The sequence below is a fragment of the Camelus ferus genome, chromosome 28 (genome assembly GCF_009834535.1).
Source record: "Camelus ferus isolate YT-003-E chromosome 28, BCGSAC_Cfer_1.0, whole genome shotgun sequence".
Lineage (NCBI taxonomy): Eukaryota > Metazoa > Chordata > Mammalia > Artiodactyla > Camelidae > Camelus > Camelus ferus.
Window position 1 is genome coordinate 7,756,222 of NC_045723.1, and position 23,380 is coordinate 7,779,601.

At 52.6% G+C, this 23,380-nt stretch overlaps 1 protein-coding gene across 29 annotated transcripts in view; it reads left to right on the forward strand.

The window, feature by feature from the left end:
- Positions 1 to 23,380, forward strand: part of TRABD2A (TraB domain containing 2A) — a 120,451-nt gene that overhangs the window by 30,380 nt on the left and 66,691 nt on the right. For 20 of the 29 annotated variants that reach the window (XR_004315819.1, XR_004315822.1, XR_004315824.1 and 17 more), the window contains 2 exons: positions 11,625 to 11,770; positions 18,592 to 18,891. Coding sequence is in view for 5 of the 29 variants with exons in the window: in XM_032469653.1 (XP_032325544.1) it covers positions 11,757 to 11,770; positions 18,592 to 18,891; positions 20,915 to 21,218 (618 nt within the window). In the remaining 24 variants the exon portion in view is untranslated. Of the gene's footprint in view, positions 1 to 430; positions 571 to 9,837; positions 9,860 to 10,381; positions 10,733 to 11,624; positions 11,771 to 15,004; positions 15,173 to 18,591; positions 18,892 to 20,914; positions 21,898 to 23,380 lie in introns of those variants that run through there. The other 9 variants (XM_032469653.1, XM_032469651.1, XR_004315821.1 and 6 more) reach the window with 7 other exon arrangements.

Below are 23,380 nucleotides of genomic sequence, written 5' to 3' on the forward strand. Positions count from 1 at the left end.
GTGCTCTACCACTTGAGCTACACCCTCCCTGCTGAGAGCAAGGATCTTGATTTACCTTTTAAAAAAAATTTTTTTTAACGAGCCTGGCTCAGCACCGTGCACAGGTGATGTCTCCCCTTGGAGGGCACTGTCTGAAGACGGCTGTTAGCTAATCGCGCCACACTGTCTTAAACAACCGGAACCGCAGCGTCAACTCTGTTGATTTGTTTCCGTCTTTCCCCTGACTGTTTCCCTTTTGTTAATCCTCGCAGAGTGACTTCGTTCCTGCCACCGAGGCAGGGAGGCTGATCACATCATAAGGGCGGCATGCCTCTCCCAGCTTCCTGGCGGGTGACCCCAGACAGAGCAGAGGGCAAGTCAAGCACGCCCTGTGAGGGCCGAGGGGTGTGCGAGGAGGGGTGTGCTAGGAAAACCTCCCCTTCCTTTCTAGGAACGGTCCCCAGTTCCGTGGTGCAGGTTTACAGCTTCTCTCCAAACCAGCCCTGAACTTTGGGAGCACCATGTAGATCGAAGAGCCTGAACAAGAAGGTGCCTTCCAGGCCCCCGGCTGCTGGCAGTTGAGGTGACCCGCTGCGGGTGCGGTGGACTCTGGCCCTGGCCTCTACCAGGGGAGGTGGTGCCGACATGGCCGCCAAAGAATGTAATTGATGGGGGGAAGGCATGACAATATTATTTTCCAAATGTTCTTCAGCTTACTTTATTAAACGTGTTAGAATTGGAGCTGATTTTCAAGGAAAGGCTGGGATGTTCACAGGCAGAGGAAACGGAGGGGGATATTGCCGGTGGGCCCGCAGTGCGTGCTGGCCCAGCAGAGGTGGGCTGGGCTGTGTGGGAGTGAGCTGGGCGGTGAGGCTGGAGAGCGCTGGAGTGTGAGGTGGGGAAATCGCCATGAACTCTGAGGGCAGAGGGGCTCACTGCTGTTTTCCGGGGGAAGTGAAAGCACAAAGAGCAGGGCTGCAGGATGTGCACCTGGCAGCTGAGTGTGGGCTGGGTGGGGCCCAGGCGCTGGTCACTCCCGCAGCGGTGTTGGAGTCAGCCTCTGGGCTAAGAGCTTCAGTTGTGTTGGCCCAGGACCCTGGACCCTCAGGAGGGAGACACTGGCGGTCTGGGGAGTGAGACAGCTGGGGAGGGGGATGTTTGACATTTATTGTTGCTCTCTGTGTGGACTTGACCGTGAGCATCATATAGTTTGTCGTGCAAAGGGAAACCTGCCTTGGATGCTGATCACGATTATTGGAGAACATGCAGAATAAGAGAAAAGCCAGAAACAGGTTGGACTCTTGGGAAGTGTCGACTGAAATAAAAAGTACACACGTGAGGGCTGTGAGTTTCAGTTTTATTTGGGGCTTACTGCGAACTATCGCCTGGGAAGTGGCCTCTCAGGTAGCTCAGAGGAACTGCTCGCAGGGTCGGGGGTGGGGCGGGCAGAACATATGTGATTTTGACCATAGGGGTATGTGCGACCAAGCACAAGTCTCGGGAAGAAGGTTGCTGCTGGTCACAAAGAACGGATCTCTCTGCTAATGATTCTAGTGCTTTTCCAAGTATGGGAAGATGCAAGAATCCATGTTCTTAAAACATTTCTCTTGAAAATATCTAGCTATCTGAAGGTCTGTTCTGCCAGGTTTCCCAGAGCACAGAGGGCCTCACTTCTGATCTCCACCCTGAGCTCCTTTTGGGGTGTATTAAAGGTCACTGGCTGCCGTGGCTAATGACTCAATTCATATAGGGCCGGATGGTGAGCGACATTCCTTAGCTGGCAGAAGCAAGAGTGTGGAGTCATTTGGTGAGCTGCTTACCACTTACACCGAATTAGCCCCAGTAAGAAGTCCGGATGTGGTTAAGTGTGTGCAGTTAGCGTTCCTGTGTTTTTCACTTGGGTCTTCATATGATTCTTCATAGTCTATTTCCCTTGAAGCTTGTCTTGCCAGAACTTTAAACAATTTAAAGGAAGATGACCTTTTAGGGCGCTAGAGATGAGAAGAATGGAAACTCCTAGCAAGGGGCTGAGACAGTCCGGGAGTGCTCAGCAGAGGCTGCAGCTTCCGCTGGGCCTTGGAGGTGGAGAGACAGGTGTTTATTCTTATTGTGACCCCGGCGTCGTGTGGGGTTTGGGGAGGCGGGGACAGGTGTGCTGGTCTGCTCGGGCTGCTGCTACAGGACACCGCACACTGTGTGGCTGAAACAACAATGGTGGATTTCCTTGCAGTTCTGGAGGCTCACAGTACAGAATCAAAGTGCTGGCTGGGCTGGTTTCTGATCAGGCCTCTCTCCTCAGTTTGCAGATGGCTGCCTTCTTCCTGTGTCCTCTCATGGCCTTTTCTCAGTGGGAAGAGGGAGAGCTTGAGAGCTCGAGAGTTCTGGTGTCTCTTCCTCTTCTTACAAAGACACTAATCCCATTGGATCAGGGCCCCACCCTTATGACCTCATTTAATCCTAATTGTCTCCTTAGAGCACAGTGATTTGGCACTTCTGGAACACCTAACAGGGGAGAAACGTCTGAAATAAGAGGATGGTTTTGTGGATTTTTTTTCCCCAGAGGTGGAAATTGTCTTGACACAGTGATCTAGGTGAGGGCCGTTAATGAACAGACATGGAGGGTGAATTTGAGGCTGTTTTTGAATCTTCTGTGTGGTGTTGTTATAACTAGAATGGAGAATTCAGGAGATGTGGATATACTGCCTCTCCCTGCCTTAGGGGTGCATGGGTCCTGAGCAGGTAGACCTTGCCTTAGGAAAAGTTGGCTTTAGACACCTCAGAGAGGTCAGGGTCAGTCCTGCCGCCAGTCTCACTGTTCTTCTATCCTGCTTCTCAGTGGAAAGAGCATGAACTTTGGGGACCATGGATCTGGATTTCAGTCCTGGTTTCCCTATGTACTACCATGGTGACCTTGGGCGAGACACTGAACCTTTCTGAATCTGATTCCTCATCTGTAAAATGGGTGTGATGAAACAGACCTCATAGGGTTGTAATGAGGAATAAACAAAAAGGGACCTTTGTAAAGTGCCCCGTGCGCTGAAGACATTTGATGCAAGTTTGTTTTGCTTTGCTTCCACCACCTAAGTGGTTGCATTTACCTGTACCTCGCTGGTTTAATCTTTATTTATTTATTTATTTTGCAATATGTAGTTTTATTTTTCTCTAAATGCAATTTTTAAAACATTTTATTTTATTAAGTTATAGTCAGTTTACAATGTTGTGTCAATTTCCAGTGCAGAGCACAATTTTTCAGTTATACATGAACATACATATATTCATTGTCGCATTCTTTTTCATCATGAGCTACCACAAGATCTTGCATGTATTTCCCTTGTTTATATATATAATCTTGTTTATCTAGTCTACATATGCCTGTCAGTATCTACAAATTTCGAACTCCCAGTCTGTCCCTTCCCACCCCCCTCGCCGATTTACTCTTACACCCCTTGCTGACACGTTTTATACATTTGTTCCATTTCTGTATTTCTAGGCATTATTTTCAACCTAGCAAGAAAAACTAGGACAGGGCTGGGATTGAATTCTGTTTCTGAATCCAGCAGTTTGCCACCTTTCTTGCCTTTACTCTAAGGGTCCAGCCTGGACTGATTGGTTCAGGAACCAGTTCGTCTTCTCCGTGATTGGTTCAGGGACCTGCGTCTGAGCCAATCAGCACACAGCATTCCTCCAGCTACTCTTCCTGGTGTGGGTGTGAGCATGCGTACTACGTTGGCTCGGGCAGGTGGAGGAGAGGTTAGAAGGGAGGTTCTCTTATGCCCCGGCTGGGGTTGAGTTTTCTAGTTATAAGGGCAGCTCAAGAATAAAGCAGTTGCACAGACCAGGAGAGCCTGATCTTATATGCTCCTCTGCTTTTGGCTGTGTTTCCTTATGGTGCAAGCCAATTTAAGGCTCCGGGAGTTCATCCTGATGCCAGCTGATTCCCGCTTTCTCTGTAACTGCTCCTGATAAAGTCCCTATTCCTCACCTGAAGTCACCAGTGCCCTAAACAGTGTGTTGTCTGGTTTTGTTTTTGAATTGTTCTGTAAATGGAACTACGTTATATGCATTCTTCCGTGTCTTGCTTGTTTACTGGTGTGATATTCGTTGATTCTAACGTGTGTGGCTGCCATTCATTTTGTTGTTGTTGTTGTATGGCATCACATGGATGCATAAACCACAGTCTATCAGTTTTCTTTTTGGTGGGCATTTGAGCTGTTTCCAAGGTTCTGCTGTTTCAAATTATGTTGTTTATACGACAATGTTTATAAAAAGAAAATTATCGTGGTTGTCCCCTAAAACGCACATGTGAGGGGCTCCTCAGATTCTATGGTTTTTCTTTGATTTAAGTAAACTGTAGTTAAGGAAAGCTGGAATGACTCTCTGGGGATACTTCTCGGAGCCCAGTCTTCCTGCTCTGGCTCCTCTGCAATCTGCCTGGGAGGCTACCACCTCCCTGGTCTCAGGATTTAGGCACCTGTGATCTCCGGCCTCTCACCGCCCTCTGCTGGCCTCAGCGCAGTCTTTGACACCCTTTTCCCTCTACCAAGAATTGGGGCCACTGTTTTAAAATTTTTTATTGATGTATAATTTATTTACAATATTAGTTTCAGGTGTACAATGTAGTGATTTGATATTATTATGGACTGTACTCCAATTAAAGTTATTATAAAAAATTTGCTCTGTTCCCGGTGCCGAACAATATATCCTTGTGGCTTAAATATTTTATATATAGCAGTTTGTACTTCTTAATTCCCTACCCCTATCTTGCCCCCATCCCCTTCCGTCTCCCCACTGGTGACTACTAATTTGTCCTCTATATTTGTGATTGTGTTTCTGTTTTGTTATATGCATTCATTTGTTTTAATTTTTAGATTCTACATATGAGTGATAAGGCACCATGTTTGTCCTTCTCTGACTGACTTCACTAAGCGAAACTCCCTCCAGGTCCATCCATGTTGTTGCAAAGGGCAAAAATTTATTCTTTGCTGATCAGGATAACGCTGCTTACACAGGTGCATCCTTGAAAATATACTCTCTTCTCTTGTACCCTCATTGCTGCTGGTCCCCCATGAGGTGCTGGGCGTGGCCCACCACGTGGCTGCCGGGGCCAGGTGATGTCATGACAGACATTCACTGTTCTTGCCGTCACCTGTTTGTGTGATGCGGGGGAGCGAACTATAGTTCTGGGGTGAGGGAGTGACTGTGATGGCCTGTCTCTCTCTGGGGCTTCCACCTTGGCCTGAACTCCCAGTGAGTGTCTGTGCTCCTTCTCTGCTGCCCTCTGTGACCTGTTGCCATCACACCCACTCTGTCCTGTCCCCCTGCCAACAGCCACCTCTCCAGCAGGGACCGCATCTTCCTCCCCAAATGCAGCTCCACCTCCCAGAGGACAGGCTGACTCTGCGGGTCGGGGAGGGACAGCTGCTGCTATTATGATTATGATTATTGTAAATACATCACGCTGACCGCTTTGTCGCCCCCTCCTGGTTGCCCAGAGCGCTAACATCCTACCACCCACACCGTTCATCCCCTCTTCTCTCCTGCGTCTTGCTGTGCCCTCAGGTGCTGTTACAAGATTGACAGTTGAGTGACAGGGACCTAGGCGAAGGCGTCTTTTTCTTTAAGAGAATCTGTTGCTGCTCCATCAGCACAGTAGCTTGGCAAGATGTGGGAGGCGTTAGAGAGGAATGCTTGGAGCCTCCTGGTGCATTCCCACAGCCGGGCTTGAGAAGGCAGAGTGTGGATTTCTTTTGAAATAATGTTTTAAGGTGGTGGTTTTTATTTCGTTTAGTCCCCAGAAAGGCATATGTTTGTGTGGAAAAACTGTAGAAGCAGTACCGTTTCAGAAGCACACGGGCCCCATCTGCCAGCACCCTGACAGCCCACATCCTTCCTTGTGAGGATGTGAGTCAGACTCTGAAAACTGTGGTGGGGAGAATGGTCATTCTGGGTCGGAGGACTGAGCTGGGAGCTGACTGCAGCTCTCGGGGGACATGCGATATTTGAGAGTTGAATGCAATCGGTGTTCATCTCTTTGGGTTCTTGGAGCTCTGACCCTGATTGCATTCAGTCAGTGGCTCCCAGCCCTGCCTGCATAGTGGAGTCACCTGGTGGGGAATGGAGCTGGTGATTCATACTCAGAGCTGTGATTACAGAAGCTGTCCCTCCAGGGAGGGCGGTGCACATGCTTGTCATGGTTTATGCACACGGAGCAGCCCCGCATGCACCGTGTGGACTGACACCCAGGGTGAAAGGAGATACACAAGCCAGAGTGGTGGATAGGGCCTGCCAAGATTTACATCCACGGTGATGTGGTGGATAATGGGTTGTAATCTGTGGTTTGGAAAAAACAAAATTGGCTTAGAAGTTTTCTGGGAAAACCAAAGATTCTGGGTGTCTCATCTGAGATCTTGGAGAAATGAACCTGCATCTTTGCAGGATTGTATGAAATCTTCACCCATAGAATCCTGCCTGGATTTCTCCTTGGGGTCTGCCCTGGTCAGCCTGATCCCAGAGCAGAGATCCCAGGAGCAGTGGGCGTACCTCCAAGGGGCTTCTGCATCCAACCTGCTTTCTCACCGGAAAGGCTGTTGGAAACCTCAATGTTGTCCCTTCCTGCTGTCAGAAATTTCCCTTTTCCTTTTCTGTGATTTGCCTCAGTCACTGATGTTATCTTGTGAATAGAAGGTCTAGGCTGCATTTGCTTCAGAAATAGTGGAGGCTGTCCCTGTTGGCCAGACTTGGCTGTTTATTCCTTGATTATTTTGCCTTACATTGTGATTTATAGCTTCAGTGTTTATTCATGGGAAGGTTTTTATTTGACTGCTTACATGGCTTAAAGGCCAGAGGAGCAAAAATAAAAACCAGTGAAAGTGGAGGAGATATCTCTGCTCCTGTCTGTCTGTCTGTCTGTGTGTCTGTGTGTCGAACATAGATCTGTCTATCTATGTATCTGTCTGTTTTCAGATGCAGAGACTAACCTTGGAAAGAGCTACAAGACACTGGCAATAGTGATTACTTTCAGGGATGGTGACTGGGGCGCAGGAGTGAGAGCACTGCCTCATTTATTTCTTTGTGCTGTGTGAAATTTTTACCCTATGCATATTTGCTGTTCAAAAGAAAGTAGAGCTGAGAGAGAGAGAGATGTTTGATGAGTTGACTTGGGTCCCCAGATTCTTACATTTAAGTACCAACCCCCAAGACCTATGAATGAGACCTTATTTGGAAAGAGTCTTTGCAGATGGTTGGTTTAAGATGAGATCGTTGTCTGGGCACGAACCCAATATGACTGTGTCCTTATAAAAAGAGGAAATTATGACACAGAGGGGCACACAAGGAAAAAGCCATGTAAATATTGGAGTTATGCTGCCACAGACTGAGAAACCACCAGAAGCTAGGAGAGAGACTTAGAATAGATTTTTCCCTAACACCTTCAGAGAGAGTGTGACGCTGCTGACACCTTCATTTTGGGCTTCCAGTTTCCAGAACTGGGCGACAATACATTTCTGTTATTTAAGTCACTCCGCTTGTTAAGACAGTCCTAGCAGACTGATGTGACACGTGAGATGTTAGCAGAAACCCCAAAGAAAGGAGCTGAATGGAGACAAGAGGTAGTAGGTGGCAGGGAGTTGTTTGTGGGGGAGGTGTGGGGGCAGTGTGCATGTCTGGGGACACTGGGGACACTTGGCCGGGTCCCCACGCCCGCTCCTTTGCCCCGGTTCCCCTTTGCCCCGGCCCCTGGCTGGACAGGCTGCCCGCTGGCCCTGGGCTCTCTGGCTGCCCAGAAACAGCGCTTGTGCCCCACACGCGATCACTTGGTACTGACCCTGAAACGCAGGCGGTTAGGTCGGTGACAACACCCATCAGGGTGAACTTCCCGGAAGAGGCCTCTGGGGTTCACTTAACCAAATTAAGAATTGTTTTGGAGGTATCTGCTTCTCTGTGAGTCACATCCTGAAACCCTGCATTCGTTCGACTGGCTCATACTCCGTCAGGCATAGCCAGGACTGTCAGTCATGGAAGAATGATCGACGGTTGTTAATGCTTTGGAGACGCCACAGCAGATTTCTGAGCAAGCTGGGTCTGGCCCTCCGTGGCTTTAGCTGGGGCAAGTTTGGGGCAGTGTATCGTTTTTATGGGGCCCTCATGTGCACCCTGTCCCCTGCTCCAGGATGTGGAGACTTCTTGCAGAGACCTGGGGGTGGTGGCCTCCCCTGTGCAGGGGCAGACACGGATGGCCGCCCTTGGTTTGCCCCAAAGTTTTGCTCCAAGAAGGCACCCCCCGCAGTGCCTCCGGGGTCCTGCCCCTGGCTGGACGGAGCTCTGGCGGCCCCCAGCGTGGACTGTGAGCCGAGGTCTGGGTGGCAGAGCTAACAAAGGGCTGCTGTCTGGAAGAGGCGGAGACCCACCTCCTTGGCTGTGTGCAAGGGGAAAGCTAACCAGGACTCAGGGTTACAGGGGGTGTTAGGCTCCGAGGAAACCCCAGGAGGGCCTCACTCAGAGAGGCCTCTCTCAGGAACCCATGCCTGGCCTTTCTTCCAGGAATCTAGTTTTCCCCCTTAAACAGAAACTGCACCAGAGGCTCCCCCGGGTCTCTGCTAAGCCACTGACAGGGAAGCTGGGGTGGCTGTCTCCTTGGATGCCCTGGGCCAAGCTGTCCCTTCAGGTGCTTCCCTCAGCCTTCCTCTTGCTTTTGCTGGATGCGTTTCATGGACCGGATTGCGAGCACTGTGTTTGGTGCTTGGGATCTGCCAGGGCCCTTCCCAGCCAAGAAAACCCTGTCCTTTCTGCCACATCTCTTAGTGGGGTGCTGCAGGCCCAGTGGTCAATGGCTTATCCTGGGCTGGGTTTAAAAATTTTTTTTTAAATAAGTATAGTTTTATTCCTTTCAGTGAGAAAGTTCAGGTAATAACATAAAAAATATCAACCGTTTTTCCCTAACTTTATTTTATTAATTTTTTTTGGTGGTGGGGTAATTAGGTTTATTTTTTTAATTTTTTAAATGGAGGTACTGGGGATTGAACCCAGGACCTTGTGCATGCTAGGCATGCGCTCTACCACTGAGCTATATACCCTCCCCCCATTTTACTAATTTTTTAAAAACTGAAGTACAGTCAATTTACAGTGTTCTGTTAATTTCTGGTGTACAGCACAGTGATTCATTTGTACATATATATTGCTTTCTATATTCTTTTTCATTATAGGTTACTACAAGATATTAAATATAGTTCCCTATGTTATACGGTAGGTCCTTGTTGTTTATCTATTTTATATATAGTAGTTAATATCTACAAGTCTTGAACTCCCGATTTATCCCTCCCTGCCCCCATCTCCCCCTGGTAACTATAAGTTTGTTTTCTACGTCTGTGGTGGCTTTTAATCTGCAAGATGCTTAAGACCTCTCAGAAGTGGTTAGGCTATAAACCAGCACAGTATTAAAGCCCCCAAGGCCCATAGTTAGAACACTTGCAGTGTTGCTGAAAGATCGGCCCCTGCCCCCAGTGAAGCCGAGCTGAAACTCAGAGACAGGGTCTTAGAGAATAAAAGAGAAGAGGCAGCTTTATTGCTTTGCTGGGCGAAGGGGACTGACTCGCAGCAGGCGAGTGCCTGCAGAACCGTGAACTCGCCTTGCGGGTGGGGCAGGGTGATGGTACAGCCGTAGCTTAAACAATAAGGCGTTGATAACAGTCAACAGAATTTTACTTGTAAGACTCAGAGTGGCATCATGGTGACCCCAGGCGGCTGATTCTTTAGAGGCTAGTGGTTGTCACTCTTTTGATCTCTTTATCTGTAAGTGTCCACGGCGTGGTCTTCTCGTGATTCAGGCTATTGTGTAAGGTGACAGTTCTGTGACCTTCCTCCTGGAGAACAACTCAGATACCAGGTATGATTATTTCTCTTGATTACTGGGAGCTGGACTGGATGAGTTAGACTGAGACAGAATGTGTGAGACCTTAGCCTGGGGTGTGGCATACCTGCGAGGTGCTTCATAGTGCCGCCTCTCCCCCCTCCAAAGGTTTGTTCCTCTAGCTGATCGGAAGTCATTTAGCAATTCCTGGTGGTGGGCTAGGTCCGCACTGTGTGGCTTCAGAACCCAGGGGCTCATCTCTCTGGAAGACCGAGTTTCCTCACTTAGACCTCAGTTTGTAGACAGGCACCTGGATGTATCTGCCTCTCTGTCGGCCTGTGTCACCAGTGGAGGGCTGGGGAGGGTGGGAGCACGGCATGGCCCGGAAGTCCCATCCCAAGATAGAAGAGGCTGGTTTGCAGATTCCTGGGGAGCCGACCTCCAGGAGAGGCTGGAGGAGGTGTCTCTGATGGTGGGGGGGCATGTAAAGAGAAGAGAGGAGAGGAGGGGATTTTACAAACAGGGAACTGCCTCCTCCCCCTTTAGTTAAAGCCCCCCCCCCAGCAGGGACAGAGTCACCAAGCCAGGCAGTGGCATGGACGGAGGGTGTGCGGCAGGCAGGCCTGTGCGCAGTGGCCTGTGGGAAGCAAGTCGACAAGACTTCTGGCCTCTTTGCCACTCAGAGTGAGAAAGCGTGGAAGGAGGAAGAAGGGGGCGGGGCCGCACGGCGTCATTTGATGACTTGAGACCTGCGATGTCTTATCGCTGGACAACCGAAAACTTCCTGTTGAAGACTTCATGGTCAGAATGCTCATACGGACCCCGCCTGCCTGCATTTCAGCCAAGGGGGAGGGAACATTCCAGCAAAGACCGTATCCTATACACTGACTACTGGGGCAGCTGTCAAAGGTGATAGAGATGTCTGCATCCATACTTGGGGGGATGAGAGAGAAAATGCCACAGCATCTCCGGTGCTGTCAGGAGCCTTGCAGAGGGTGGTCGACCCCAATTCCCACCTGGTGCGAGTCCTGCCTTCCCCCTCTGACCTAGCTCTCCAGTGCCACGGAGAATCCGCTGCTTTGTAAAATTTCTTGAGTCTGGATTTTCCCCAAAGACATTCCAGCCAACCCTTCTCTTGTGATGTGCTCTGAAATCAGCTCGGAAAGCCAGCACGCTCTCCCCACCTCGGGGAGAGGCAGCGCGTTGCGCATTAGTGCATCGAGACTCTGAGAAGTTCCATAAAGATAAAAACGTGCTTGATTTTGTTTAGCCTTCATTCCCCGCTCCCTGTTTTCCATAATAACTACTATTGACATCTCATGGACCTAATGAATCCCTTAGTCGCCAAATGCCGCCCTGATGGTTGGAAAAAGACTTGTGGATACTGTGAATATATCCTGTCCAGTCCTTCAGGTGGTTGAAACCCGTTGGGACGTGTGTCTGTGGGTCCCGGTGCCTCCCTGCCCCACCTCCCCAGCTTTAGCCATCCCCCACAGACCAGCTTTCGGGGTCTCCTGACCTCTTGGTCACTCTCGTAGGAGAGTTCCAGGTTGTCGGTGTCCCTCTCAAGGCACTTACTTTCCCAGGAGGCGTCTAGTGGAGGCTGACTTGGGCAGGACTGTCCTCCTCTTCGTTGGACACCATCCAGGGATTTGTGTCCCCCCCTCCCTTTTTCTAGCAGCAGCGTCCATGTCCTTACGCAGAGTTGAGGCTACTGCCAACATGGACAAAAGAAATAAGGTGGTAGCTAATGATTGCTTTGTCAGTGGACTTAAAAGAGAGGTATGTTTTCTCCCCTCAGGTCATCTTTGCTTTGAACCAGACCCTCCTGCAGCAGGAGAGCCTGTGAGCAGGCAGCCTTCAGATCCCTGCACGACAGAGGACCTCGTATAACACTACAAGTGCGGGGACCTCAGCTCCGTCATCTTCAGCCATGAGAGCTCCCAGGTGAGAGCCCCTGTCCTCTGCCCAGCTCAGCGCGCATTTAAATGCAAGAATAAGGACATTGCCTGATGGCACCAGGACATCCTGTGTACAAAGGACTGAGGTCAGGAAGGGCTCCAAAAACAAAACGGGGCAGATGTAGGTGTTGAATGAGAGGCCGCAGCTGAGAAAGTTATTCTCTAGGAAACTTAAGAACGGAGAGGGGCATTGATGAGAGTTAATTCCAGGGTCCCCGTCGAAGGATGAGGCTTTAGGGATTCGGCAGTGACCTCCTGGCTTAGGCAGCAGGCGGCGAGAACCAGCCTTCAGAGAAGGGAGGGGCGCAAGTCTGAAAGTCTCCCGGCTGGCTTAGGTAACCTGAGAAATGATGGAGCAAAACTTCGGCTGCGGCTTTCGGGGGCTTCCAGCAACAAATGAGCGCAATGCAACGGGAAGTGTTCATGGTGTTTGTACAGGGGTGGCACACGAGAGGCTGGGGAGGATGCCGGCATTTCCAGGCATGGCTTCCACCCCGCCCGCCGTGTTGCAGTGAGCGTGGCCGAGCTGGTGCAGTGAGTGCACGCCTCGCCTGGGGGCCATCTAGGGGAGGGGGGCGGCTGGCCAGGCGCCCTACAGGAGAGAGGTGGGATGAACCACGGCTTCTGTCCCTCCCCCACTAAGATCATGGGGAAGTGATGGGTCCAGCAGAGGTTTTGAGTTGGGGGGGTGTTGTCTCCCTCACCTGCAGGAGGACACTGGGAAAGAGAGAGGAGGGAGCTGGTGGGTGTGAGTGATGCTGTCCAGGTGTGTCAGAGCCGGGGCACAGGAAAGGCAAGTGACTATAGGCGTTGAAAAGGAATGTCTGCACCTGGCGTGGGGAGGGGGACCAGAGAGGCTGCATCCAGCGTCACCCTGCAAGTGTCAGAAGATCCAATGAGCTTTCTAGAGTCTAGAGCGGGAGCAAGTCAAACCAAGGCAAAGCAAGCAAGAGGAAGGGGAAAGCAAGAAATACAGGAACGAAGGCCTAGCAGAATTATGGTGGTGCTGATTCGTACGTGCACTCTGGGTGGAGGCGGGGGAAGTGGGGAGAAAGGTCCAGATCAGTTGCGAAATTAAAATTTGAAGCAGCAGAAAAAAGTTAACGAGTGGGGGCTTTGGAAGTCAGAGGGGCAGATGGCAGGGCCGGTGGAGCTGTTAGGGGCCAGATATCTCATGCATTTCCTGTGACTCCTCCAGGCCTGTCCTGTTCCCAGGGCCCTTGTGGGTGGTGGGGAGGATGGGAAATGTGCCTGCCCCTGTGGAATGAGGGCTTGGCAGGTGGCCCAGTGGCCAAAGGTCATAGGCCATGTTTGGCATTTAGAAGGTGGAGCAAGATGGTGTAGGGGGAGGTCACCTTGCACGTTCAGGGCTGCCTGTGTGGAGGGGCTGCTGGTGCAAAGGGAGGGGTGTGCTGAAGAGAAGAGATTCTGGAAAAGAGAGAGGAGGGTCTGACCTAAATGACATGATTGAAAAAAGATGACAAAGGAGAAGATGAAGGCTTTTGACTTGAAAATGAAAGAGCATCATTTCAAGGAAACAGCAGGAGGCCTGCTGTCCATGAAGTGGAAATTGACGGCGACATCACAGTGTGAGGATTCTCAAAGGTCTTTCAAAGGCTGCTGGAAATAGGAGAAACACTTCTGAGGGTAGAAACCCTGCTCTGTATTTGACTAGGGTAATGGTTAACTTGTTAAACCCTAGGAGGAGAAGGGGCAGGGAGGGGAGGCTGAGGCTGGGAGGTGGGGAGAGAACCCACTGTTTCAGCCTTACCTGCAGCCACTGCGTTGCACCCCCAACTGTCACAGTTTCAGTGTATCACACCTCCACCCTCCTATTAAAATCATCCCCTTTAGCGTCTCCAGAACAACAGGCTTGTGTGGGAGAATCTTATGAGATAACCTTTCTAAAAAATCCTTTGTTTTGTTTTGTTTTGGGTTTTTTGAGGGGGGATTTTATTCGATCTACTTATTTATATAAATAGAGGTACTGTGAATTGAACCCAGGACCCCATGCATGCTAAGCATGTGCTCTACCACTGAGCTATACCCTCCCCACACCCCCAGATAAATCTTTAATACTGTTTAAAACTCAATCTAACTCTTCCAGTGTCTAGAAAAAGTGACTTCATTGGATCTTCTAAGAGGTGAGAGCATCACTCCACTTCTGTCATTAAAATGCAGGGGTTGGGGTAGAGGGATAAAGAGACACACAGCTCAGCATTTGAGGGTGTATTGAAAGCTTCCACGGTCTTTCATAGTGTAGGCAGGTGAAGTCACTGTTTTCATATAATGTGCATTTTAAAGTACACATAGGACAGAACGGGGCTGGGGTCTCAGAGGTGGTGGGTTTATATAAATGAGAATGATTAGGACTGAGCACTGGATTCAGAGGCGGGAGGTTGGGACTTGGTGTCCCCTTAGCTGTGCGACTCTGGGCAGCTCGCTGCGCGGTTCTGATCCTCAGAGTTCCCCTCTCTCCGGGCCTCCCTGGCAGGGCTGCTGGGAGGCCCCGCTGCGGAAGCCGTCTGAACATACCGGGCTGGACAGCAGGGAGGGGGCTGGCAGGGTGATTTCTTGGTCCCAGGGTGTGTATTGGGGGGTATGTTTGGGGCTCACGAGAGCTGCCACATTTCGGCTCGTTTTTCTTACCGCAGAGCATCTCATGGGCAGCCACACGGTGCTCGACGCTCCGCAGCGCGGAGGCTGTGGGTGGAGCGCACCCTCGCTGGACGGCCCGTCCACACGTGACCTTCCTGTGCTTCCATCCGGGGTGGGGGGCAGCTCGGGGAGCCGAGGTGGGCTGTGTCCGGAGGGACCCCGGCACTGCCACGGAGCCTCTCTCGGCCCCGGGCTCCGCGGGCGCCCCCTTGTGGCCGGGTCTGTGTCCGGCTTGCGTTGCCTGGCCCGGCACGTGGGGCGGCGGAGGCCACCCTGGCCTTCCCTCAGCAGTGCTTGGGGACAGAAAGGAAGGTGAAGGGAAGGGTGCCCCGTGGTCCTGGGGCCCAGGAAGGGCGATTAGACTTAACGATCAGTGCCTTTGACCTGCGCATCTGCGAAGTTTTAGGGAGGCAGGTGGTGAGTCAGTTACCACGTAAGGTCAGGGGCCCGGAGGTGCAGGGGGTGCCTGTCAGACCCGTCCCGGGGCAGGAGCGAAGCCCCTTCCCTCTCTCTGAGCTGTTTCCTCCCCCCAGGTCTGTTTATGTCTTGTTTTCATGCACAGTCATCCTCTGGCCCTGCGGACCCTTCTGTGAAGAACTCAGGAGGCCCCGACCCACCGCCACCCGCGGCAATGCTGCCCACCCCGCGCCGGCCTTCCTGCTAGCCCCTGCTCCGTGTCCAGCCCCAGTGGGCACACGGTGACCCTTCCTGCCCCCGCCGCCGTGACGAGGTACCACAGGCCGGGTGGCTTCGACAGTCTCACGGCTCTGGAGGCTAGAAGTCCAAGATCAAGGTGGCGGCAGGTTTGGTCTCTCTGAGGCCTCTCCCTCTGGCTTGCAGACGGCCGTCTTCTCACTGTCCCCTCGTGGCCTCTCCTCGATGTGCACGCAGTCCTGGTGTCTCTGTGTGTCCAAACCTCCTCTTCTTGTAAGGACACCAGTCACACTGGATTAGGGCCCACCCCGAGGGCCTCATCTCAACTTAATCACCTCTGTGAAGGTCCTTCTCCAAATACAGCCGCATTCTGAGGTCCTGGGGTTAGGGCTTCAGCGTGTGAATGTTGAGGGGACACAGGTCAGCCCTTAGCACCCCCTCCATGCGTCCCACCCCTTCCCGTGCGTGGTCACCGGCGCCCCCTGCTGGCAGAGCCCTCAGCTGTAGAGAGAGGCCTCCAGGAGGAAAATGCTGCCCTCTGCCTAGAGGCTGGAGAGGGGTCCGCCCGACGGCTGCCGTTCTCCAGGTGCCCTCTTTCTCCTCAGAACAGCCATCTTCACCTCACGTCATCTCAGGCCAGGCCTACTCTATCCCCTCCCTCCAGAGGATCCCCCTGGGAGTCGGCTTTCCATCCCAGGGGCCATGCGTCTCTTGGTCCCCTCTTAGCGGGAAAGGTCGGACCCCCTCCTGGGCTTGTCCCAGCCCCCACCTCTCTTCGTGTCCTGCATCCAGTGTCTCAGGAACATCGGTTCTTCGCACCGCACCTTCTCGTTTACAAAAGCCCTCACCTAAGACCTCTCACTTCCCACCTTCCTCCATGAAAATCTTTGTTGGCTTTGCCCCCTTTGCTCCCGAGGTCATCACCCTCTGGTTCTTCTCCACCTTTCTATGGGACTAATCTTGCGAGTGGCCCTTAGTCTGAAACCTTCAGGATTTCCTGCTGTCCTCTCTTCCAAAGTCCAGTCTCTTCATGCTGAAGCCTTGGCACCCGGACCCACCTTTTCCCAGCACGGATATGCTTCTGACACCAGAAAACCTTCTGTCCCCGTGGCTGCCTCTTTCCCTCTGCTGATGGTCTTTCTTTCCTCTGTCCGCAGTGCCCTCCCCTCGTCCCCTTGTCTGGGGAAATCCTGCCCCAGGTCTCCATCCATCCCTCCCTCCTGTTCTCCTTCAGCTCTGGAGGGAGAGCCCAGCCCTCCCTGAGTGGTTCTCTGCTTGGTTTGGGGGAAGGTAGTGGGGGGGGGGGGTCTGTGGCTCTTTCCCATTGTTAAATTGAAGTGTAGTTAGTTTACTATGTTGTGTTAGTCTCTGGTGTACAGCATAGTGATTCAGTTTTATATATATATATATATTCCTTTTCACATTCTTTTTCATTATAGGTAATTATAAGATATTGAATATATTTCCCTGTGCGATATAAACAACAATAGACCTTGTTGTTTATCTATTTTATATATAGTAGTTTGTATCTGCAAATCCTGAACTTCCAATTTATCCCTGCCCCCCTCCACCGGTAACCATACATTTGTTTTCTATGTCTGTAAGTCTGTTTCTGTTTTGTAAATAAGTTCATTTGTGTCATTTTTTTAGATTCCACATATAAGTGATATCATATGGTATTTTTCTTTCTCTTTCTGGCTTACTTCACTTAGAATGACAGTCTTTCCCTGGACTATGTTCTCTTGGAAAGCAGGGTGGGCTGGGTCTCCTGGTCACTTCTCAGGCCCTGGCCCCAGGCTGACCAGCTGAGCTGGGGTTTTTCTCACCCCACTGCTCCGGCCTGGGTTCACCCTCTCCCACGACCCTGCGGAGTTTGGTGTGTGCAGTGGTAGCTGCTGTTCTGAAGCCTGACACACAGGCTGTCCTGCGGGTAGCATCTAAGAGTTTTCAGTGCTGAACTGGCGTTCTGCTCCTGGGGAGGTCATGAGGGAGCACGAAGTCTTCAAAGGAGCTCCTATTCAGGGAGAAGAAGGGATGAGGGCCTAAGGGCCCAGAGTGAGGGAGATGCCCATCATGAAGGAATGGGCGAGGAGGACCAGGGCAGGGCTGTGGGGGCACCTGCTTCCTTTTTCCCCTCCTCGGCAGCCACGTGATAATCCTTGAGGGATGATTCTGAGCATATGGAACTTGAACCTGGTTAGCCTGGTGTGGATGGGGGCGGGAGGGCTGCTAACCGGTCACCTAGCTCAGTGCAGCCCTGCCAGCACCCTGGGTCTTGGGGCAGGCGGGTATTATTAGGAAGACTGAGGGGTGCGTGTGTGGGGTGAGGGGTGGGCAACCCGCAGCCACTACCCTCCACCTATCAGTAGGCTGGCATGTACCGGAAATGCTCTGGCTGTGAAGCTGCCTTCCCTGCAGAGAAGAGGAAGGGCTGGGGGTCCTGTTGGGCTGAGCCTGAGTGTTTAGTGAGTCCATGCCCCACTCCCCCAGACTCTCCTCAGGATGCTGTAGTACTTTTTTTGCTGCTATAACAAATTACCATAAACTCAGTGACTTCAAACAGCTGAGATTTACGATCTTATAGGTATGTACGTTGGGAGTCTGACACAGGTCCCACGGGGCTGAAATCAAGGTGTTGATAGGGCTGCATTCCTTTCCGGAGGCTCTAGAGAATCTGTTTACTCACTCGCCTCTTTCAGCTTAAAGAGGTTGCCCACATTCCTTGGTTTACAGCCCCTTCCTCCACCTTCAAAGCCAGTGACATTGCGAGGGTGACATCGAGGGTGTGTGGGAGAAACAGGCAATAGACTGATCATGTTGCAGCAAAGTGTGTTACAGCTCGGTGTTACAGCTCAGTGTGACAGCAACCTGGATCTGGGCGAGAGACCAAGCAGCGCTCGGAGAGTTGGAGAACTCAGGTTTATTACGCCACAGGGCCCAGAGGAGTTAACACTCCAAGCTCTGAACCCCATCTGTAGCCTTACATAAGTTTTTATAGGCTGCCAGTCTTTGCAACACTTTGCAACATCATATGCAAATAAGGTGTAACAAAGTTGACTATTTAGGAATGAGCTTTGTAAAAATGGACCAATCAGGAGGGAGAGAAATGGACCAACCAGGTGTGAGCTTTGTGCAAATGAGGTACCACAAATGACCAATCAGGAGTTAGCTCAGGGAGCCTATATAATCTTAGGGGTAAGTTCCACTGTCCTAGAAGTAAGCCGTCTTAGAGGCAAAAAGGGAGATAATGCCTCTGGGCCAGGAACCAGATGGTGCTGGCAGGAGAGTAGTGGCCCTGCTTGGGGGTCCTGCTGGTCTGTTTCATGGGGCTTCCCACCTCAATCAGTTCTCTGAGGTGGCCTTGAGAACCCTGCCTCCTTAGCCGGCTTGAACTTTCACACTACCTGCCTGTTGCCTGGTCCTGAGCCTTAAGGGTGGGGGAGGGCCCGTGCTGTGGGACCTTCCTCTGATCCCTCTCCTTCCTCCCCTGTTTAGAGAGAGAAGAGTAAAAGCCGCGGATCTGCAGCCTCATCGTAGCCACTGGCGGCCTGCCTCTACCGCAGTCTTTGTTCCGGAAGTGCCCGCCCCGGAAGTGCCTGCCCAGAAGCGCCGGTACCGGAAGCTGGGAGGTCTGGGCGCTCACTGTTGCCGCCGCACGTGCTGCGGCTCCACGTGTCTGCCAGTAAGTGCCGATCTGTCAGGCGGGGCGGAACGAAAGTGCCGGAAGAAGCGGAGGTGGCGGCGGAGGCAGCGGCTCCGGCAGTTCAGCGACCTGTGGGTCCGACTGGAGAAGAGGTGAGGCGGGTGGACCGGGCTGGGCCATCCAGGAACCCATCGCGGGATCCGTCCTCACGCCAGGAGTGCGGGTGGGCAGCAGCCCAGGAATGCGGGGCGCACTGCTCAAGGGGCGGAGGTTCGAGGCTCTGATAGGGGTGAGCGTCCCAGTGTCACGGAGCAGCCTTTCCTGTTCCTCAGGGCCCTGGGCATCTTGATAGAGATGTGTGCAGATTAAAAGTAGTTGCTTCAAGCCGGGCCAGGACCACATGTTCATCTGTGTTAAAGCACAGACGGGAGGGGAGGGTATAGCCCAGTGGTAGGGGGTGTGCTTAGCATGCAGGAGGTCCTGGGTTCAATCCTCAGTATGTCCATTAAAAATAAATAAATAAATAAGCCTAATTACCTCCCCCTCAAAAAAAGGAACAGATGGGGGCGGGGCACGGATAGATCTGTTAAAAGTAGCATGAGGCTGGACTAGAGGCTGAAGAGAACTTGATTTCTCAGCCCTTTCTCCACCGCAGGTCAGGGACAGGCTCATAGCTTGGGCTCGTTCAGCCCCCACATTTTGCAGGGAGCGTGGTGATCACAGAATGTATGCTCTCAGAGTTGCCCAGTGGGTGCATCAGAGGTGGGTAGAGGAGCCAAAGATGGGGACTCAGCCTGGTCTGCAGGGCAGGAAGCTGCTGGAAAATGACACCAGAGAGTCTTGAGATCCAGGATCCAGTTCAGTTTAACCCAGACTTTCTGAGTTCTTCCTGTGTGCCCACTGTTGTGTGCTGTGGCTTTGGGATGAACCCGACCCACATCGGTGCTGCCTTCATGGAACTCACAGTCTGGGGAGGAAGCCAGATTCTGAGATGATTATTGGCAAGGGGTGTGTCGGGGGCAGGGGCAGCGTGTGTGCGTACGTGTATGTGTGTGCGTGCGTGTGTGTGTGTGTGGGACGTCAGTACCTAACTTAGGGTGGGGGTGGGGGATCAGGAAAGGCCTCCAGGAGGAAGCGACTTTTGGGCTGATGCGGAGTAGAAACCTGACAAAGTGGAGCCCAATGCACAGAGCTTCTGAGTCTGGATCAGGAGATTCAGGGATCTGATAACCTGCAGATATGGTTAATATTAAATGTTGAATGAGTGTGTAAACAACTCAACAAGGAGGGGAAGGCGCTCCAAGCAAAGGGAACAGTGTGAAAGCCTGATGTGGGGGCAGAGTGATCATGTTAAAGGACCCAGGATGGAGTCATTCTGGCTGGAGCCTGGGAGGTCAAGAGGAGGAGGGGTGAGATAGGTCACTGGGTGGAGTGACTGTGAGAGTCTCATGCCTGAGAGAAGTAGCAAGCACTGGAAGGTCTGAGGCCGGCATCCAGGTGCTGTGGGATTTGCATTCTTAAATGGACATAAGCTGGCAGCCAAATACGACCTGGAGAGCAGGGGACAGATTCTGTTGGTGTCCATGTCGCCCACGGTGCCTGACCCAGGGTGGCTGCTCCGGCATCCTTCACTGATGGAGGAATACACTGCTCTTAGTTTAGTACCTTTTTGGCCTGGGCCATATCCTTTCAAGGTGGCCATTTATGGGTGGCCCATCAGCTCATACTGTCTTGATCTGGGGCGCCTGCGTGGCGGTCACAGGAGACCCAGGCTGGGGTAGGGGCAGAGCCCGGGACCTGGGGAGGAATCCTCATGGCTTGGCTGTGCCTCTGTGTGTGGTCTGGGAGGAGGGACCCTGCCTGCCATTACCGAGAGGCTGAGGATTAGCGGATCTGAGTTGGCACTTCTTACCTCGAGGGTCTTAATAATCCTGGACCAGAAGCAGCTGGCTAGGGGAGAGTTGTCCGCGGTGCGAGTCCTACTGCATGCACCATTTGGTTTTTTGTAGCAGTCGTAACCAGAGCCAAGACACCAGAAATCTATTACCACCCTAAGCTCCATCTCTGTCTTTGGAGAAGAGAGGTGGAAAGAAGCAGTGCAGGCCTTTGGGGGCCTCGGGGTATCCAGGTGCTCCCTCTGTGCCCTGAGACTCTGCCTTTCTCTTTGCCCCCAAGTGCTGCGGTCCCTCAGCTCCAGGTCCCCGTTCTGGACGGGCACATCTCTGCCGAGCTGCGGCTCCCTCGCAGTGGGAGGTGGTGGCCAGCGGTGCCTGTCGGTCTCTCTGGACCCTTGTGTTCTGGGTGCTGGTGCTGGCCTTCCAAACAGAGACACCCCTCCTGTAACCGCCAAGACCCTGACCCCTGGGACTTGAAGGACAGCCGTGCCTGCACCCCACACTCTGGTCTGGCCTTAGGCCCAGCCCAGGGGGAGAGACTCAGAGGCAAAGCCAGCGTTGGTTATTGTTCTTCCAAGGAATGACTCTGGGCTCTCCACCAATGCCTGGGGAGGTGTATGGTTCTGTGACATAACGAGCTGTGTGTAAATAATTAATCATCAATGAATTGTATGAAAACAATTAACTACCTTTTTAATATAGACTTTTCCCCCCAGTGTATATCCAGCAAACACCTCTTTTGCCTCCGTCCTCTGAGCCCTCTCCCTGCTGCTCCGGGCCCTGCCCTGGGCCTGGCTGCCCCCGGGGACCCTGTCCCTGGGCTCCTCCCCTCCGCGTTTGCTCCTGGTTCTGGGTGCGGGGAGTCAGCAGGCCTTGGGGCTCTTGTTCTGCTCCCCTCTGGTCAAGGTTTGGTGACGAGGGTGCTTCCTGCCCTGGCAAGTGCCTGCGCTGTGCACGGTGTGAGTGTCTCATCCACAGGCTGAAGACGGGGGACCGGGTAGGCTTTGTCAGGGGTTCTATGCGGGAAGGTGGTTTTCAAACTCGTCCCCCCTTTTCCTGTCCTGTTACTTATTTCTTATTTATATGCCTTTGTCTTTCTCAAATAAAATCTTATGGAGAATCTGTGTATAAAGTGAGTAAGTAGAACTGCTCTGGTCGAGTGTGAAATGGGACCTTTCAGGCCAGCACAGCTGCCCCCCGCCTCCCCCCGCTCCCACGGTTACAGACCGGGGTCTCCCGCCTACGGCAGAGTTTCCTTACGGTTCTCCCGGGCCTCTGAGCAGCTCCCGGAAACCCAGAGGGTCTGCCCAGGACCTGATGGGGCCAATAAGAAGTAGGTGTGCCTGTTCCTGACCTGGTTTGCGGTGCCTTGACTGCCGGGGCGTGCAGCTCTGCCGGCCTTCCCTTCCTTTCCAGAAGCTTTCTGGTGGGTTCATTCTCAGTCATTTCCAGGGCCGAGAAGACCTTTGGGGTCTCACTGAAAGAGCGACGCGGGGGCGCTCGGGACGCACGCCCACCGCCTCTGCGCCGTTCTGTGCCCGTGCTGCAGGGGTAGGAGGGCTCACCTCCCCCAGATTCCCTCGCTGCTGTGGGTGCGTCTTCTAATGAGGTCCTCTGTCGTGAGATCTGGAAGGTGAGGGGGCAGAAGCCTTTTTCTCCAGCAGCGGGGGCGTTACGGGCGGGCTCCCGCAGACCCCAGTCTGCAGGGGCCAGGCTCTGCGTCCCTCTGCCTGCTCACCTGCTGCGCGAGTGTGCTGTGCTTGTGCGGTTGGCACAGTTTCCTGCAGCTTTCTGACCTTGGGTTTCAGCCGCTGCGGGGCCTGACGGCAGCCCTGTGACTTCTGCAGCTGCAGCCATTCCCGTGGCTTTGGAAGCACGGGTTCCTGCTTGAAGCACCAAGAGCAGTTTCTGATCCCTGCACTGACCTCTGACTAATGGGGTGGCGCTCCCTGCCTCATGGGGGGATCTGTTAACTCTGGTGGGTGTGGGATGAAGGCGGCGGGGGTTGGGAGGAGGTAAGATGCGAGGGTAGGATTGTTCTTTTAGCTTTCTGTAAGGCGGTGGCGTGGCTGTCTCCAGAGGTCCACATCCTAGCTGGGTGGTACCCAGTTTCTTGGCTTATAATACGACCATGAAAGCAAACAGACCCTGTTGGCAGGGCTGATGCAAAACACTTTGCCGCAGTGGCCGGTGCATCTCAGCCCTGGCCCGACATCCTCTGCTTTTGCGGTGGCCGGGGCGCAAAGGCACCTGAGCGGGACTTGGCCAGTTTTCACGTGGGTTCATCCTAAAGCTGACAACTGTTCTGCACCGGGGCAGGGCCGAGCTGCATTCTCATGAAAACACTGAAGGCTCTTCTAAGGGTTGTAATCTTACCCCACAGAGTGGGGGGAATAGCACCAGGGGCCAAGATCTCATGCACTGGGCTCTGAGCCTTAATCTCGTCTAGAAGCCCAAGGACCTGGGGCCGTGTGATCGGTGTGTCCACAGGCCTTTCTCTTCAGTGTGAAGAGGAAGGAAGCCCCAAGGGCTGAGGCAGTGCAGAGCGCTGACTCCGCCCTGTCCACGCCCTCCCCCCAAGACCCCCCCCTTACTGCTGGGTGTGTCCACCCCTCATGCTGGGGGGCGGGGGAGGGCAGGCTTAAGAGAGAAGTGCTTTCACATCAGAGCTTGAATCACCAATAGAAAGGAAAACTCAAAACACTTTATTTTAGGTTAAAAGAGAAATAAAAGCCACCCTTACTAC